This window comes from Haliotis rubra, unplaced genomic scaffold, assembly GCF_003918875.1.
Source record: "Haliotis rubra isolate DU_JTF1 unplaced genomic scaffold, ASM391887v1 Scf1, whole genome shotgun sequence".
Classification (NCBI taxonomy): domain Eukaryota; kingdom Metazoa; phylum Mollusca; class Gastropoda; order Lepetellida; family Haliotidae; genus Haliotis; species Haliotis rubra.
In genome coordinates this window covers 9,603,815-9,624,433 of record NW_025764891.1, presented here as the reverse complement: position 1 = coordinate 9,624,433, position 20,619 = coordinate 9,603,815, and the positions used below count along the sequence as shown (strand labels likewise).

At 37.9% G+C, this 20,619-nt stretch overlaps 1 protein-coding gene and 1 long non-coding RNA gene across 2 annotated transcripts; both read right to left on the bottom strand.

Annotated features, from left to right (window-relative positions):
- Window positions 1-943: 943 nt before the first annotated feature.
- LOC124282400 (sorting nexin-32-like) lies at window positions 944-19,566 on the bottom strand. The gene is made up of 13 exons (XM_046718413.1): window positions 19,444-19,566; window positions 14,448-14,705; window positions 12,767-12,897; window positions 11,756-11,831; window positions 11,271-11,354; window positions 10,775-10,849; window positions 10,424-10,454; window positions 10,173-10,257; window positions 8,977-9,016; window positions 8,384-8,470; window positions 7,378-7,467; window positions 6,303-6,368; window positions 944-5,299 (listed from the first exon to the last, which is right to left on the bottom strand). The coding sequence occupies exons 1-13, from the start codon at window positions 19,444-19,446 to the stop codon at window positions 5,156-5,158; spliced, it is 1,170 nt and encodes a 389-aa protein (XP_046574369.1). The 5' UTR covers window positions 19,447-19,566; the 3' UTR covers window positions 944-5,155.
- On the bottom strand, window positions 16,390-17,169 carry LOC124282632. Its single transcript, XR_006900214.1, has 2 exons — window positions 17,028-17,169; window positions 16,390-16,636 (listed from the first exon to the last, which is right to left on the bottom strand). It is a non-coding gene; the product is annotated as an uncharacterized LOC124282632 (long non-coding RNA).
- Window positions 19,567-20,619: the final 1,053 nt, after the last annotated feature.

The window sequence follows — 20,619 nt, the reverse complement described above, 5'->3', positions numbered from 1 at the left end:
TCATGCTACCAACCAACAGCTGGAATACTGATGAGTGAGTGAGTGAGTGAGTTTAGTTTTACATGCACTCAGCAATATTCCAGCTATATGGCGGCGGTCTGTAAATAATCGAGTCTGGACCAGACAATCCAGTGAACAACAGCATGAGAATCGACCTGCGCAATTGGGAACCGATGACATGTGTCAACCAAGCCAGCGAGCCTGACCACCAGATCCCGTTAGTCACCTCTTACGACAAGCATGGGTTACTGAAGGCTCATTCTAACCCGGATCTTCACGGGTCGGAATACAGCTGAGAGAGGCATGAAACAGCCAACTCTAGGTTCACAAAATGGTGCTTGTGTTGTACAATTTGTGATGAAATTTTCATTATGCTTTGTAAAGGGTAGTAACAACATGAATTTTTGTAAAATGAACACCAAACAACAGTTGGTTATTAAGCTTCATCGTCATGACAATTGTTGACCGTTGTAAAAGTTTATACAAAAATGTAAAATGAGTGATTGTCACTTAAAACAACATGCAGGAGGAAATAGTTGTAAGGAAATATATTAACAAATATTGTCTTATCAGACTTTAACAACCTCATATTTATAGTTTAGGACTCTTGAACACTCATGTTGTTTTAATTGGTCTCATTGTTAAACGCCACATCCAGCAATATTACAGCTGTATGACAGTGCTCTGTCTAATTATGTCTGGATCACACAATCCAATGATTAACAACATGAGCACTGATTTACGAGGTCAGTGAGTCTGACCACCTAATCCTGTGAGTCATTTCTTACGACAAGCATTCCTTAAGTAGTACAAAGTAGTCACAATGCTACAGCTGTCATTAATCTATGTTAGAGTAAGTAAAAGGGAGTAACAATCATCTTAGCATTACGATTGCTTAGTGGAATGTCACCCACTTTAGAATTGACCTCCATGGGTCGTACACTTTCTCGTGTACTGAGTTTTAGCGTTAAAAACACATCCCACATACCTTCACTTCGACTTGTAAACACAAACTGCTTATCAGGCGAAACAAACCAATGTCTTGTTTTGGTTTCTTGGTCAATCCATCTCAAATAAGAAGTTATCAGTGCTCATTTCTGATCAGTTAAGAAAGCATTTAACAAAAATCTTTCAACATATGTAAACAACATACATATTTTTACATTCATTAACAGCTCTGTCCATGACACAAAGATATTAATTAATCTGGCCTTATTTGTACAGAACAGCTCTGAACACATACATTTGATTGGAACACTTCGAAAGTAAATTCTTTGGTATACACCAGTGACCAGAGTGAGTGAGTGAACTGGGTTTTTCACCTATTCAGTATTTGTAACGAGTGTCCGCTGAGCATGGAAGACCACCATGCCCAGTATGGTGTACACTTTGAGGCTAGGTATTAAGCTGACAGACCAAAAATAATAATCTAACTTCATTGGGATTTATATCGGTAAACAGCTAAGGGAGGCAACTCTACAATGAGAATTGCCCAATGTCATATTGCATATAATACCCATATCTGTTTATAAATTTCTATTTATTATCTCAAAGAGAAAACAAGTGTCCTTATACTCGGCAGATTTTGCTAAAAAAATGGATGCCTGAGACTTGAGCCTATTTCTTTTGTCGGCTTACATATATTGCACACCAGCAAGTATAGGTAACATAAGCATTAAAACTAATCTTGTCAGGGTATATTATGTCGCACAACCTTACACAAACACACAACTATTGATTAAACCAAGAAATGGTTATATTAATAGTAAAAATTAAAGAAGATAAACAGTATTGCAACTTTGACTTATCTGTCCAAGTTCATAGTTACATAGTTAAAAGCACACCACAGTCACACTTCAAATTGTGATATCATGTCTCATACCTGCCCCAGTTTCCAAATTTAAGAAAGTGTTGGGGTTTTTTTCAAAATTTCATCCTGGCTCAATATATGTATCGGATTTATCATGACAACTGTCCAAAATGTTATTACAATGTTACAGTTTTTTAAGATTGGATTTAAAATCGTAAACACCATATTTATAGGCACCCCTTACCAACTGCAAGAACTATCCTTAAGTAATCTATAGAAGCAAACTGCACCACAAAAGTAACAATTATCTTGCGCATAGTACACGTGTCAACACAAAGTACAGCGGTGAAGATGGGTATACATACACACAGGCAGTGAGTTTTGATTTGTTCCAAAATAAATATGTAACACTGAAATTCCACTGTATTACAAAACTCAATTTGAATGGTTTCATAAAAACATACCTGACTACAGCAAATTTGGCAGCTGATGATATATGATATTATACTAGCTCATGAATTCATGCAGATTTGTATATACAGGTGTGGAATATGATCTTATTGCACTGCTGGCCTTAAAGTAAGTGAGTGAGTATGGTTTTACGCCGCTTTTAGCAATATTCCAGCAAAATAACCACGGACCTTAAAGCCTAACATGAGTAGAGCAGTTAACATGGACAAAATGTTACACATGTACGACAAAGTATATTTGTGGTATTACAAATTAATGATTTCTTCATCTAATGGATATTATTGGTGTCCTATTTTCTAGTAAAGTGTGGATATACTCCAGTGAAATAGATTTTTACTTTCTGTACAAATGATATGTTGGACAGGTTCAAGAAGGATATGAGCACAACTTCAGTGGAAAGTTGTGAAATATTGGCGATTAGAGCTTTGACAACATATTTTGTCATACACGATATGTATTTTCATGGTGATATCGTAAACAATGTTACGTAACTGTTCTGCCACCGTTACCACAACTTCATGGGTATGAATACATCACGTTTCTCCATCCCTCGTGAATACATTTGGGTTCATATGAAGTGTTGGGCTAATGTCTTCATATAATCGTCCAACTTAATTGATTATAAGTTTACTGTCTGGTAATGAAAATACTATGTAAACCTCACAGAATCTCTTTAATCCTGATCGGAGCATGACCTTTAAATGAACATAACCAGTGATCGAAATATGGCCTGCCCGCCTTCCCGAGGCTGGCAGCTTTTCCTGTCGGGATGCCTGAAAAAAATCTCCACAAGCCCAATTGTCTGGCTGATATTTTTGAATACCTCCCTTTTCAGAAGCTTAATATGAATAACACATAAGAAGTATATTTGAGGCGGTATCACTCTAAACTTTCACTATTAAACTTTTTCAGAAAATATATCATTGTGATCAGAGACCATATATGGCCTCTGTTTTGATGATGTAAACCGATAAGGGGAATTGCAAGTTTAACAAGCTCTTTTCAAATGTCACAGGCTGGGGATGTGACTGAGTATTTAATTTCATGCTTGTTGTTTTTAAGTTGCTGAATTAATTCACATTTGAAACAATGATAAATGCAATTTATGAGTCAAAAGTGCGGGCAGGTAACTTTCAAGATGGGCAGGCAACATTTATTGGTCACCTGCCGAACTGTCTCGTTGAGTTTGAAAATTATTTCAATCACTGAACACAACCACTGCTGGATGTGTAGCGAGTGATGTTTTTTTGTAAACTGAACATTCATTGGTCTAGGTATACAATAGTTGTCTTTTGATTGGATAGTTATATGTCCCACCATTGCCACAAAGTGAACATATGTATTCATTCATAGGAACTCATGAACACAAATCTATGAAGCATGGACAATGCGCCATCATAGGAGACCCAACAAACAAAAATTTCAAAATTTGAGTCAAGGATACTTACACTGACCATGGAAATAGAAAAGTAATGTTTTACAATTTTATAATAGTCAACATATCTAGCACCCCTGCACATCCCTAATAAAAATCTAACAGAGGAGCTTATTAGGATACCCAAGGAAATGGGGGCGCTAATTGGGATGAGGTTTAAAATGACACTAAACAATCAATCAACAGGTACTACCATGCGTCGTGAACATCTACTTAGTTTGGGGTTCACGCTCGCCTCAATGATTTATTTTGATTAAATTAACGGTATGTACACCTAGTAACAACAATAATAACCTTTATACATTTGGGAAGGGAAGGCAAAATGGTTGCTACATATTTCTAATCAGGGTGCATACTAATGAGGGGTGCTAATTAAGTTAAATATGGTAATTTCAATAGGTAATATCACGTAATCCTTGCACTTATTTGCTGCAGATGTGTACAGAGTGTGTACACAAACATGTTACAGACCCATGATGCATCAACCAAACATGGAGTTCTGTTCACACTGCAACACCATTTTTCTAAATCCTGGAGCCACATATTTTATACCAATAAATGACCAACAACAGGTAAAACTAACATCGTATAACAAATACCGATGAACATAACCTTCAGTGAAATATTACTCATGATGAAGAAAACAAAAAATACTTTGTCAAATCGAACATTTTATACATATGAACAGACTGCTGTTATACTGATATGCATGTGAAAGGGAGATAACTACTGGTGAAGTGGACATATTACAAGTTCAATAACATTTGGCTTGAGAAAGCAATGTACATCCCTGTCGACATAAGAGAGTGGCCAGTATATTTTCATAGTGTGTAACTTCATTTAAAAAAATAAGTACACATGAATGAGATTTGATTTTAAGATATTTTGATTTGATATTTTGTATATTTGCTACATTTTGATGAATGATTGAGATAATATTATTAAAGTGACTGAGTTTTTTCATGAACTATTTCCTGTTGAGTGATATATTTTCAACATCTGTAAATACTTCACAGATGAGTGTTAATTCATATTCTCAACACACTAGTAACATATCGGGCACTTTGGATTTATTCTCAATCTATAAATGTACCTACCTTTCATTCAGTAAATTTGTTCAATGACCGGCTTTGCCAATAATCTTCAACTCTTGTCAGACTTACTGTCTGTTTGAACTCAAAAACAGCTGTTACTAACTTTTTAAAAAAGTTTTCAGTTTTCAGTGACACTAATGAGAAAACAGTCAATTTGGATACATGAAATGTATCCAGTATTTGACAGTATTTACCTAATTTACAATAAATAACAGTGAACTACAATCTATTGATCAAGGAATTCTAACTATCTGGCCTCATAGACGAGTGAGCAATTGTCATCATATGACTATCACATGACAGGAAGAAGATCACATGACTGGGTTCAAAAAGGCTCCTTAGATCTCACAGTTGTTCCATCTGTTTGATGGAGGCTAGAGTACGGACGAGTAGAGTATATGTGTCCCGTGCAGTTCTCATTTGTGACTCCGCAAACGTTACCAGTGATTCCTGAGTAGAGAGAATCCGCTGTTGGAGAAAGGTCTTCATCTGGAATATGAATATGAATATTTGAACAACTTGTTCACAGTTGGTACCACAGAGAAATCATGCATGTATTTACTGATACTGCGTAATGGTTAAAGGGCTCGGTCGGCACGCTAAAGAACAAGGTTCGATTCACCACATGGGTACAATTTGTGAAGCCAAGTTCTGGTGTCCCCTGCCATGATATTGCTGGGATATTGCTGGGATATTGCTAAAAGCAGTGTATAACTAATACTTTACTACATTAGCGAAACCCATGAGATTTTTAATGAGCAGCCAAAACATAATTATTGCAAATCTAAAGACTGAGCCCATAATTATCTATTGCTGTCAACCCATGTAATTCTGTACAGCATATTACGGTGCTTCAGATGCCTGGGCCAGCAGTGGCCAACTTCCTGTCAAAGAGTTTTATGCCATATGTACAGCCAGGGTGACTCGTGATTGTGAGTGAGTTTAGTTTTACACCGCACTCAACAATATTCCAGCTACATGGCGGTGGTCTGTAAATAATCGAATCTGTACCAGACAATCCAGTGATCAACAGCATGAGCATCAATCTATGCAACTGGGATATGATGACATGTGTCAAACAAGTCAGCGAGCCTGACCATCCGATCCTGTTAGTCGCCTCTTACAACAACATGGGTTGCTGAAGACCAATTCTAACCCGGGTCTGTACACCTAGGGAGCACCAGCCATGGGCTTCACAGACATTGGAAATCTTGCTTTTGGCAAGAGGAGGAAATGCTCATCACATGTTTTGGTTAACTCCTATGCAAATTATACAAAAGAATGTTTAATTAATTATTGATGATGATGATGATGATGATGATGATGATGATGATGATGATGATGATGATGATGACGATGACGATGATGATGGTGATGGTGGTGGCTTAGGAGAAGAAGACCTGGGAATTGCAAAGGGAACTCATGACCTTTGCATGGTATTCTAGAACAGGACACTACTTATAAAAGCCGAGCAAGTAAGATGGCCTGTTACCTCTCTCCTGGCATTGTCGGAGCAGACCTCGTAGGACTTCTCAGCAGTCTGTTTAGCTTCCTCAGCCTAAAATCATAATAATTACAAACATCAATGATTAAGACAAAAACAATCTGATAAAAAAAACATGACATTCGGAAACAATAAAGTGTCACTAAAATAAATATAAAATCTCAAAATTAACATCATACTCCACTGATGTCCATTGCAAGTGCCAGGCATGACAAATTGTACATGTCTATATATCATCACTTCCTGAATAGATGACTGAGTATGGTTTTACACCACTTTAAGCAATATTCCAGCAATATTGTGGCATGAGACACCAGAAATGGGCTTCACACATTGTACGCATGTGGGGAATTGAATCTGGGTGTTCAGCATAATGAGCAAACGCTTAAACCGCTGGACTACCCCATCGCCCAACTTCCTGAACAAACCATGTCATGGAGTGCTTCCTCTTTCAACATAATTCATTTTGATATATACTGAGGGAAAAAAATAAGGGATCACATGAAAGGACAAGGGTTCCTTTATTTTTTTCCAAGGTTTCTTCACAAGCTTTGTATCGCATAGCTTGTGAAGAAACCTGGAAAAAAATAAAGGAGCACTTGTGCTTTCTTGTGATCCCTTGTATTTTTCCCTCAGTATATATTAATTAGGGTTTCCAGTTACCAGAGGCTGGGTTACCTTCTTACCAGCTACAACTGAGTCTTTCCTGGATTTTCACTCAGGAATCTATAACACTTCAATCACGAAGCTGGGCCTGGCAGCATTCGCAACCATTTTAGACCCATAACATTGGTCAGGTTGTGACTTTTCCATCGCTTGGTCCTTAGCATTCATTGGGTATTAACAATTATGTTTGGTGATGGAAATTGTCACATAGCGAAAATGGCACAGCCATTTATTAGTATCATTCCCTTTCGAAACTTGGGGTCACCCTCGAACCGCCACACCCTCAGCCATTACATCCACTGTTGTGTCTTTGTTATTCCTTCAGCATGGTCCGCTGTTCTCAGGAAGGTGGGTTCTTGGTGCTATATCATGTAATACATAATCATTAATGCCTTACAGCTTGTCTCTTCAGAGGCTTGGCCTTGTCCAAAGCCTTGTTAGCATCCTCGTACTCGACCAGCAGGCAGGTCCGCCTCAGCAACATGTCCTGGGGACAGACACAGCAAATTTGCAATACAGCGTGAATAAAGACATTGAGACTGATGTCAGTGTAATGGTTGTGTATCACCATGGTTACCATGGACCTTCTGATATGAAGTCGAAAGCCTTGACCACATAACCAAAGTGATTGAGTTTAGTTTTACGCCGCACACAGTAATATTCCTGTTACATGGCGTCAGCAGTAAATAATCAAGTCTGGACCAGACAATCCAGTGATCAACAGCATGAGCATCAATCTACACAATTGGGATACAATGACATGTACCAGCCAAGTCAGCGAGCCTGACCACCCGATCCCGTTACTCACGTCTTACGGCAAGCATGGGTTACTGAAAATCAATTCTAACCCGAATCTTCATGGGCACCAAAGAGGTTAACCCCCGTCAGCAAGTTGACAAAGTAAGTATGTCATCTGTGGGATGACTCATGCCACATTCGCAATAGCTGCAAGGTACATCTAGTAGCTACTCTTAGCAGTTTCATACTCAGGGGCCCAATCCACAAAGCGTTCGAAGCACCACGTCATTCGTAAGCCTATGGTAAACTATATAGTTATGATAGCTCGTAACATTATGAATGCTTTGTAGATTGGGACCCAGGGCCCTGTTTCACAAAGCAATCTTAGCGCTACGACTGTCGTAACTCATTGTTAAAGTATAGGAGATATGATAGCATAGCGCTATGATCATTTGTGAAACCCTGTCCAGGATGGTTAATCACCATTTTAAACAACCAGTACTGACCAGCAGTTTAGTTTACAAACAAACACTTTTGCATCACTGAGCACAAGTACAGCTGAAACCTTCCCATCAGTTAATAAGAAAACGGTCAAACATCTCAATGGAATCAACTTATCTAGTCCAGTCGTAATCCACCCATCAATAGAAAAAGGAGACACCTACCTTGATAGAATCACTGTATCTAGCATACAGGTCCAGCTGAAGGCCCAATGTCCTCTCATCATTGGAGCAAAGAACTTCAAGACCATGCTGAAATACATCAGTGGATAGATATTCTATTGTAGTCTGTTCAGGGTGAAGCTGGTACTCAGGTTTGCATTAACCCTTCACTTTATTGACTTGGGTGCTACCAAGTGCTAAGATTGTAATACTTCCAATACTTTAATATGGATTTACAACAGGATGTTTTGTACACTGGTTGGGTCTCTTACAGCTTTCATGATGCTCTCCAAGACAAGACATAGAATATTATTATTAAAATCATATTACTGATGCCAAGAAAGAAAAGAATGGATGATACTTTTTATGACAATTGTGTTGATGCCAACATTTATCAAGCAAGTGATGAAGGAAGAATCTTGTTATAACTTTATTTTCGGGGTGGGTGATTTCTACCCATAAATCATTGTTTGAGCTAACTGTAACTAAATCAAGCTACTTTACATATCCACCTTATTTGCAACTGGATAAAACATTTTAAACATTGTACCTAAATGAATTGCCCATCTTAACCTCATCTTCAATGCAAAGCTTACCCTTGAGTCATTCAAGGCATCACTGAGTTTCATAAACACCCTGAAAAATAAAACAAATAAGTTAAACTGACTGACTGACTGACTGAGTTTGGTTTTACGCCGCTTTTAGCAATATTCCAGCAACATCACGGCGGGGGACACCAGAAATGGGCTTCACACATTGTACCCATGTGGGGATTCGAACCCGGGTCTTCGGCGTGACGAGCCAACGCTTTAACCATTAGGCTACCCCACCGCCCCAATAAGTTAAACAATATGTTAACTGAAAAAATGAGATATCTCACATCTAATATATTCAGATTAGCTGTCAAAGCAAAATCAGATAAAATTGTGGTGACAAAATGTTACATAAGTGGTCTATTTCAGCAAAGGGTACAGTCCAAAGACCAATTAGTTCAATCCCCGGCCATGTCATACCAAGAGATGTTAAAATATGGTACTTGTTGGTCCCTGCCTTGTGCTTGGCATTAATGGGTACAACAAGGATTGGTCAGCTCGGAGTCAGTATAATGTGTCTGAGTGGGGTATTCATGCTTCACTGCGGCATGGTTTCTCAGTGAGCTAGCACTATAAAACCAGCTTAAGTCTTGGCTAGTACAAGCAGCCACACATACACATGCATGCACGTTGTCATATGAGCGAAATATTCTTAAGTATGACGTTAAACCCGATTGTGCCTCACCTCCAAAGAGCAAACCTACTGCCCCACCCACTGCCCTTATAATAAATGACCAGTCCTGAAGCTGCTTAAGTTGTTTTGTGTTGACCTGTAACATCAATGACCTGTCTGAGGTCAATTTCCCATCTTTGAAGCCCATTTTGTCTCACCCTCACTAATTCACCAACCAACAGAGTAATCTGTCCACTCACTCGCTCACTCACTCACCAAACCAGCCAGTCTTTCATCCAATCATGCGCTCCTTCACCCACCCACTTTTTAACTCATTCAGTCATTCACTCAATCACCCTCACTAACTTACCATCCCACCATATTTTCACTCACTCACCCATCCATCTAATGACTCATGAGTGTGAATGACAGAGTGTAATTGCACCTAGTGCCTACAGTTATACTTTGACAAACACACCTGTTTATTTTTACACTTACACTTTGACAAACACACCTGTTTATTTTTACACTTATACTTTGACAAACACACTTGTTTACTTTTACAGTTGTACTTTGACAAACACACCTGTTTATTTTCACAGTGGCATCGTCCTTGTTGGCGCCGGTCCAGGTGAGCGCCGTAGCCAGGTGGGTGTAGCTGCTGGAGACTCCTGGCAATACAAGACACATGGTCTCATGACATCACCCACTGGCTTTACATTTTACATGGTATATATGTGGTGTTACCAATATTCATTTTCCAAAACAAAAATAGGACTGGTCAACAAGCTATACTAAATGCATAATGGTTGTAGCAAAATGAAAAGATATACTTACTGTATTGAGCACATACAATCTTGTTAAAGTTCTGCAATAAAGAACGATCACTGTTATAAAGAAATCCAGTTAAGTACTCACAGTCTATTTCCTGTTCATTATCACACATTTTTGTTTGTTTAATGCTGCACTCAACAATATAATCCACCTATATGTCAGCAGTCTGTAAATAATCAAATCTGGACCAAGCAATCCAGTGATCAACATCATGAGCATCAATCCATGCAATTGGGATACCAACTCAGCCAGCCTGACCAACCAATCCCATTAGTCGCCTCTTATGACAAGCATCAGTTGATAAAGACCAATTCTAACCCGTTTTAAGTAATAGCAGATTAAATATGTACATACAATGGATGCTTCCTTTACAGCCTGCGACCATTTTGTTGCCCACTCTCGCTTGTTGTGGAAGTATTCATCAATGTCCTGCAAGCCAAACACAAAGATTATGGGTGATATAAGGACAGTTTGGGGTTCAGTATCCATAGAAACAAGAATATATGTCCCTCAACAATATCTCCATGCATGGAGGAGAATATAAAAGTCACATTTCACAATAACTTTACTGTCATTTAACTTCACTCTATGTATTTCCCTTTCTCTCACTTCATTTATTCATTCACTCATTCTTTCCTTCATTCTCTCATTTCTTCTCATATATATCCATTTTGTTTAATCCTTAAGTCTCACTTATTCCTTCTCTATCACTCACTACTCCTTTCTTTCACTCATTCCTCCACTATTACTTGTTCACTCTTTCAGCCATTCCTTCACACTCATTCCCTCACTACCACTCAACACTCTTTCACTTATTACATCACTGTTTCATTTAAGAACATGGACTCACTCGATGTCCACCTTTTCTTGCTCCATCCATTGCTGAAGACAGTTTGCCAAACAAACCCTTCTTGACCTTCACACGAACAGGAGGCTAAAACAAATGATGAGGAATCAAGTGTTTGAAAAAAAGGATGAACAGCTCAAATCTCTGGGTACAATACTCCAATGATTATTCTCTTATCTTAGCAGGCCTAAAGAGTATGTAAAAAACATAACCTTAAACCTAGATTAAACTACCTGTGTTGAAAATATAACACATAACTTAATAAAACTGCATATCTGTGATTGTGTAATGTGGTCTATTTGAAGAGTGAATAGCAATAGCAATATTCAATATGTGGGTGAACAATCAGTAAATAAGTAATTTTCAATATGGTTACCATGACGGCCATTTTAAAAATCAAATCAGAATTCATGTAGGACCTACATGATTTGTGGAATATTGACGAAAAGTTTCTATTCAAGAACCTTCAGACAAAATTTAAAACCAACCTCCTTTTCTGAAAGGAATTTTTCTAAACTGGCATCACCTCCAAATGCCTCATGTTGCAACATAAGCTGTAAATACCTGAAATAGAATTAACACAGTTTGTTGTTTTTTTGAGCAGTTAATCAGTTTTATTACCCATAGGTAAACCAATAACTGAGTTCATAAAAATCGTATTTACACTAAAGAAAAACAAACTACACCAGTGTAATAATTACTTGATCCACATGGCATTGTCCACACCATTAGAATCTCATTATTTTTGTTTGTTTGTTGTTTAATACAGCGCTCAGCAATATTCCAGCTATATAGCAGCGGTCTGTAAATAATCAAGTCTGGACCAGACGATCCTGTCATCAACAGCATGAGCATCGATCTACGCAATTCAGAACCGATGACATGTGTCAACCAAGTCAGTGAGCCTGACCACCCGTTAATCGCCTCTCATGACAAGCATGGGTTGCTGAAGACCAATAATAACCCGGATCTATCACAATAGAAATGACATCATTGCTGAAGACTGTTGTCATCAATGCATTATTCTACTGAAAGTGGGCAATAGAGAGCTTTGTATTACAGACGTGTAGTAAGTTCTCTATTGCCCACTTTATGCATTTAACTTTTAAGGGGGTTCAAAGGCAATCAAATGGGCAATAGAGAACTTACTACACATTTCTATTCTACTTGCGTGTAATACAAAGCTCTCAGTCAGCAGATTGAAGAAATCAGACGCTCATTTTGTAAAATCAGGATTATATATATATTCATATAACTCTCGTATATCACACATAATAGTGCGTGCGTGCGTGCGTGCGTTGGGTTTTACATCACTTTTAGCAATATTCCAGCAACCTCACAGTGGGAGACAGCAGAAATGGGCTTCACACATTAAAGCCATGTTGGGAATTGAACCAGGGCCTTCAGCATGACAAGCAAATGCTTTAACCACTGGGCTGCCCCACTGCCACCCATCGGGGCATTACTAAACTATCCCGGTCAGCAGGTTTGACACTTACTTTTCCATTGTCCGACAGTCCTTATGAAATTCATCTCCTTTGAGAATCTTAGTGTCGTTACCAAGCTGTTTCTTTGACTTGTTTTCTGCACTGCGTGGATCCATCTCTGGCCTGTTTGGGAGGGGCGGTATCTGTTAAGAGGTCAAATATTCGAGATTCCATGTACATTACATTGCCTAATATAGAAGAAAAATAGAATATAGAAAATGGAATAAAGAAGAAGAAGCAATTTACACAGTATAACTATATCCTCAATAATCTCCAGGGTATACGTTCCAATAAATCTCCACTAGTACCCTGGATGCATCTACGGCTCGGCCCGATAATTGTATTACCTCCCTTTGCTGGTGACGTTAATAAGCCGTTACAACCGAACTTGCCAGTGTCAACAAAGATGGCGGCCACAGCCGCGAAGATTTGCACGCTGTGTGACTCAGGTTTACGGAAAAAATTATACAGACAAATTGACAGGTATGAAACCTTAAAAAAATATATGCAAGAACTCCTTCTGTTACTTTCAGGGTACCTCTTCAACAATTGTATTGCCATGTTTAATCGGTTAGATAAAAGAAGTGGAAGCGAATTACGATAGAAGCCTTGTGATTGGAACACTTGACACCTTATTGGATAAAAAGCCAGCAAAGGGAGGTAATACAATTATCAGGTCAAGCCGTAGTTGCATCCAGGGTACTAGTGGAGATTTATCAGAACGTATACCCTGGAGATTATGGAGGATGTGTAACTTCAGAAAACAATAATTAGTGACATCGTGTAATCCCAAATATAACAGATGTGGCAATACTTCAGTTTGAAAAGAAAATATATTTCACTATCAGGCCAGCTTTTTTCTTTAACAGAATTCAGTTGGCAAAAAACAAAGGGAAAGGAGTGAAAGGGCAAAATTCAGGAATTTATCTAAACGCTTGGCTCTAAGTCTGCTGATAAATGTCAGCAAAAATTCCCAAACTGGCACTAAAGATCTGCCAGTTCATGTCATCGCTGTAATAACTAACTGAGTGAGTGAGTGAGTTTAGTTTTACGCGTACGCCGCACTCAGCAGTATTCCAGCTATATGGCCGCGGTCTGTAAATAATCGAGTCTGGACCAGACAATCCAGTGATCAACAGCATGAGCATCGGTCTGCGCAATTGGGAAACGATGACATGTGTCAACCAAGTCAGTGAGCCGGACCACTTGATCCCGTTAGTCACCTCTTACGACAAGCATAGTCACCTTTTGTGGCAAGCATGGGTTGCTGAAGACCTATTCTACCCCGGATCTTCACGGGTATGCAATAACTAAGCTCTGCAATGATGATTTGCATTTTATTGATGACTGAACCAATAAACAAGTAGCAGATTAAATGTTCAGGTTTAAACTTTTACACTGAATGAAATAAGAATATATAAATTAAATATGGATTTTTAACATTTTTCCCCAGTTTATCTGCCAATAGCACTTAAGTAGTCCTTGATTAGTCCCTTAGACTGATTTCATAATTAGCATCTGTGAAAAAAATATTTCAACCAAATTATGTGAAAAACTACCTTTCAAACTAACACTGCATTTTCTTTTTCACAATAGAAATGTACAGCCCTGGCCTACACAAGAAAGAAAATTGTAAAGATGCAATAATTATATTTAGACCTGAACATTCTGCGATAACATTTTCTCAACTCACAATAATTCCGTCTGTTTCATTCTGGGTCAACAAGCAATGATGCAGCCACTCAATATCCTCAAACACCCGGGTCACAACAAAGCCCTTCTCCGAGTCACACCTGGACGACATAACAGTAAACTGTATCGCGTCGCCATCTTTAACAGCGTCTGTCACTTGCACAGTAAAACGTGGAGAAAAAGGAGCATGTTTTGTTGGAGTGGAGTCCGCAGAGCTACCCGTGTCTGACCCGTTCATTAAGTTGTTTGAAGAATCATCCTGGAAATGGAAACATGTAAGACAAATTTTAACCATCTATGAAGTTCTTTATCAATATGTTGTTTGTGACAAGATACAGTAAAATGGGTCTTAAAGTCACATTCAAGATTTTTGCATTCATATCTTGGTTGGTTTGTTGTTTAACGCACCACTAAGCAATATGCAAGCTATAAGCAGGGTTTTACATGACGCATGATTCCTGCGTATTTGACGCAATAATTTTGTAAAAGACTCTCAAAATATTATCATACGAGTCAAGCTTGACGCAAGTTTTATGAGTTACCCTCACAATTCAGTTCAGAGTCAATGAAATCGATCTGACAAGCAAACAATGATAGTTTTCGTGAGGTCTTCATTAATTTAGATTTTTCTTTCAATTCATGTTAATAACTGTATGTTACAGTGAATAAATCACAAGCCTGATTATTTGTTCAGTATAATAGAGTTTGTTATGACTGAACTGAACTGTGAAAAATATAGTGTTTATTAACTAACATATGGATGAGAATACAAAACAATAAAATCTTTGCCTTCTGATATACACACATAAATATTATGCTAAAATTTTAATGACTCCCAAATATTGAAAATGACTCCCAAAAACAAAATACTGTGGGTCACCATGACTCTCTTTTTTCAAAGTCTGTGTAAAGCTACATTGCCTCATCCTGCCTCCCTTACACATGAATATTTACAGTTACCATCTTTCACCAACACAAAGATAGCACACAGGGTGAATGAGTGAGCTATTTGAAGTCCTGTAATTTCCAATAAAGGGCTTCGCTGGAAATCAGCCCCTCAGCAATATTCCAGCTGTATGGTGGCGATCTGTAAATAATCAAGTCTGGACCAAACAATCCAGTGATAAACAGCATGAGCATCAATCTACGCATTTGGGATACAATGACATGTGTCAACCAAATCAGCGAGCCTGACCACCTGATCCCGTTAGTCGCCTTTTGCGACAAGCAAGCTAGGGTTTCTGAAGACCAATTCTAACCCTGATCTCCACAGGTCAACAAAACATGAGGACGAAGCAACCTGAAATGAACAGTCATCTGATCCCACTGCCTCATGAAGGACAGCCATCAGCTAGTTTACTTAGAGATTTATCATGAATTCCAAAGTAAGTGACCTTGTCAGGTAATCTGACGAAAAATTATTACTAAGTCACCTGTACAAAGTCATAAATATCAGAACAATGTAACAATGGCTGGGAAATTGTAATTCAAATTTGGGAATATTTACTGTCTTTGACTTGTGCTGAATATTGACCTCTGGGCTGACCCAGAGGTTATCCCTGACATATTGCTTAATTATGGAACACATGACAATGCATACATCAATTTTCAGGCAAAATGATTCACTGCCCCTGTCACATGTTTATAAGTCCTTGGTGATGGAACACTCAACAGTTGAGTTAAAAAGGGCATTTTGTGGGGTTTAAAGTTTGATTTAACTGTTAGGTTACTTCCCAGATGAAGCGTACAAGGGGAACAGACAAATAAGATGCACATATACTCAAAACACAGGTGTTGCCATCACTGAGCAATGTCTGTAAACATATTGTCCAGGTAGGGAAGTTACAAAAGTATTGGTTGAAGACACACAGAATGAAACCTCGCGTAATCTTTCAACTGTTTCAATGCATAATACAAAAAAAATAACATACAAAATACATGGAAAGGGTTTTAGTATTATTTAATCAGACTAAATTAACCACACAAACACACACACACACACGCTTACACACACTCCCCCCCATACAGTTTAATCTGATTTATCAGCTGTTGTGGCTTGCCTCGCTGCTCATTCCGCTCTCTCATGCTCCCTCAAGAGCTTACTTGGAGCATGTTTGTTTCAAATATTAACCTATGAAGCTTGCTATATCTGTTTCAGTAGATGTTGGACAGTTGGCCAAAGCAGCATCTCTGAAACAGAATGTTTGCTGTCAACACATGGCTTTAAAGCAATTGTAATGATTGTATAAAAATGAGTATTTACATTTTTATGATTATTTTACTACCCAAACGTTAGACACTAGCATCAGATAAGCAAAGCAGCATATTACAACGTCATCTGAATCTCAATCATACCGAGTAACAAAAACATGGTCCATAAAGAAGCAGCAACAGGTTTACTTGATAAATCTGAGTGGGCTTAGAACAAATGCAGAAATGATTGTGATGTCCTGTGGTCAAAAATCATAATCTGACCTTTGACTAAACCAGTTGTTTCACTTGGACATGTTTATGTGGTCCCAAGTGCTATCATATTAATAACAGTAGTGTTGTGTATTACTTTAGAAGGAAAACTTTTCACCTCTGATCAGTTTCTACAGTCTTGTTGTAGAAAAGCTTCTCTTGTTTCCAATTCCTTTTACATTGTACTGACCCATGGCCAAGGGTTAAAACTCAACAGTTGGTCTGATGCATGTCTTTGCCGCCAACCCATTTCTGTGCTTGAAGCTGCAAAATAATATTAAGATTTATATGCTGTCACTTGGCAACATACATTAACAAATTTTATGCCAGGAGTACATGCCACCAGTATTTTCGTAAACATAAAAATTAAATACAGATCAATCAACCTTTACCATTAATGAAATACAACAGGAATTTATTACCAACCAAATAAAATCAATTTGTCAAATTGTGCAACTGATTTCATCTGGTTAAATTGTATGATACTTTCCAAAGATGCGGGCGTCATTTACAGAGAATTTTTTTACTAACAATATATACTATTTACAAGACTGAAAATTGTGTATTTCTTACAGTTGACCCAAAAATTAGAAATGGTTAGTTGCCTTTTAATGGCTTTATGACACATCTTCATTTCTTGTTTAAAAGTTGTATACGATATTTACTTGTGAGGGGGCTGACATTTGTTGTGAGGAATCATGGTCTGGGTGCTGGGAAAGGGACATATTGTTTACGCTATAAAATACATCTGTAACTGGAGTCACCGACTTGAATGTAATATTATCCCCTGAGTTCCTGTACATCGCTGATAAGCAAGAGTGCCTCTGTGACCAGATCTGTGTCGACAGATTGGATACAGGGCAGAGGAAACAGGGAAAATTCCTATATTTGAAAACATGCCTACAGTTTGGTCATTTAATAAATGGTAAAATTATAGTTAAGTAAATAGTCATAGGAATTTGTACTGTTGCAAACTAAGAATGAACGTTCACAAGACACGATACAGAATTTGACTGGAATTCTTAAGTGATGATTTATCAGGTTAACTGTGCAATTTGACGTTTTTAGAACAATAATGTGAATACACATACCTCCTCTTAGAAAACTGTAGTCTTGTCACAAGAGTAAAATGAACAGTCTTCTATATCCAGCAGTGTGGCGGAACTTCCCGCCTGCTATGTACAGAGTCCGATTTTGAATGCAGGATAGCTGCTCTGACCTGATAAAGTATCTGGGAACATTCCTGAGACTGCTGACACCAAAACAAGAGATAGCAAGTTGTCCACACAGGGAAGGCTGAACTTAAACGCACAGCAGTAAATGGGAGATTATATTTGCAATAAAATGTTGCATTTATAGTAAATAGTATTGTACAAAATTAGTCATTGTAATGAAACACATGACATACTATTCCACTTGACCAAATTTTCACAAAGGTTTTCTAGAACTTATAATTTCTCATAAATATTTATGTTCAGGCGTATTTGCATAACAATTATTTTTCAAATTAATATACATTCCTGCAGTGAACAGAAACATCCTTATCAGGGAAAATTTACCTCAAAATGTTTCAATAATGATTGTAGACCATTGTGATAAGGCTTCAATCAAACTTTAGGAAAACCTCCACCAGTGTTTCAATAACGTTTCTTAAAGGTTGGTGTGTAGAAGTTTTGATTTTCTTTTTTGATAACTTTTTAATAACGTTACTCGGAACGTTTTCATAACGTTTCAAAACAAAGCATCACTTGTCGTTGACCTTTGGATGTAGTACAGCTACGTTGCAGCGACGTGGCCATGTGAATGGAAAACCGAACCAGAAAGCGACTGGTCTGCCACGTCCATACAACGTCGCACTGCGACTGCGACATGGCGACCTCAATGTGACCTGACAGCGACGTAACAAATACGTCGCCGGCCTGCTGGGTTATGGTTACCCGATGGAAAATAGGATCACATCAGTCAAGGTTTATCATTCATATCAGATCCTATGATTGTTCTAATGTCCTTACTTCTGTCATAAAATTACTAGTATAGGATGAAGCATAATCACAAATCATAAAATGTTTCCAAATGGGTTGAACAACTAACTCAAGCGTTGATATCTAGCAACTATTTTACCTCTACCATCAAATATTCATCATCTACAAGCCATAATTATGCAGAGTTAATTACAATTCACGTGCAAACGAGAAAATCGTTAAAATCAATGCATTGTCAATGACGATTGAGATACGGTAGTGGAGCTGTCAAATCCAGTTCAATTTGGTTCCTATTTGTAAGAGTTGGAAAATCAGCCCATAAATAACCTACTCTAGATTTGTAATTACACCCAATAAATGAAAACAAATAACGAATAAAACAGCAGTCATAACAGTCCATCAAACATTGTTATAATCAGCTGATAATGTCAGTGGAGAAAGCTATACATAAACGTCAACAAAAAGGGGGCGTGTCAGCGGCTTCACGAGATCTTTCGGACAAGCATTGACAAACAGCAACATTAATTAAGGAAAACATTCATCGTAATTTACCATTTAGACTGTATTTGTAATTAGGAGACGGATTCTCGGTGGTTGACAAATTCTGATGGACGTTTCCACCCGTTCATCGACTTATTTCCCGGAGAAGGCGTCGTTTTCGTCCTTGTTTGTTATTTCCACCGCTAGATGGCCGTCCCGCGGGGACATCTCCGTTTTTACATACAGATAAACATTTATTTGTCCCAAATGTATTATTAATTTATGATTGTGTTGAACATTTTTTATATATGGATATACTACTTAATTTTGAATACTTTTGATTTATTAACTTCCTATTTTAATTAATCCAATTTAGGGAATGATTAAATGTACACTCCCATGAGGTGTTACTAAAAATAACTAAAGGAGAATTTATTATTTTCACAAGTGCATTGTGGTAATGGGAACTGGCATTTCTGGTTTATTGGTTGATTATATTTAGCTCTGAGCAGAAAAAAAGACATATTGGCTTTTGAAAAGTAAATATGTTGTAATATAGCAACTTGTGCGAAAAACATTTTCAAATAGTTCTTGAAACATTGCTCCTCTAGTCTCCCTAACAGAGGGGATTCCTCGATACTATTTGTCTATGAACTAGTAACATAAATAAATCTGGAAACGGTTCTCTGTCGCATAAATCATCCTTAATACCTGATCGTATCTTGTTTACGTGCTACGTTTACAACGAGATAGCATTTATGTTTAGATAAAAACACGTTTAAATGGATTTCAAATTGTTTCAAGACTGTTACCTTAAAGAAATATATCTGGTTTCATAAAGCCACACCGGACAGCGTGTTACGTATATAACGATGTTTTTAGCAATGGTGGCCGTAACTATCAATATGTTTTGGTTGTTGTTTTTCTTTGTTTTGGTGATGTGATAATTGGTCGAAATGTCACGTTGGCACTTTGATCAATTTTGTCGTTATTTCTCATGGTTTATAAACACGACAGTATCGCCTCTAAAATCGGACGTGGGGTGAAATGAACTCTATGATGGGGTGAATGTATGCATGTCTATATTAACAGCATAAATGGAAACAAGACTCCAGCTTTGAGTGACCCGTGAAGGTCCGGGTTAGAAATGATCTTCGGTAACCCATGTCGTAAGAGGCGACTAACGGGATCGAGTAGTCAGACTCGCTGACTTGGTTGACACATGTCAGCGTATCCCATTTGCGTAGA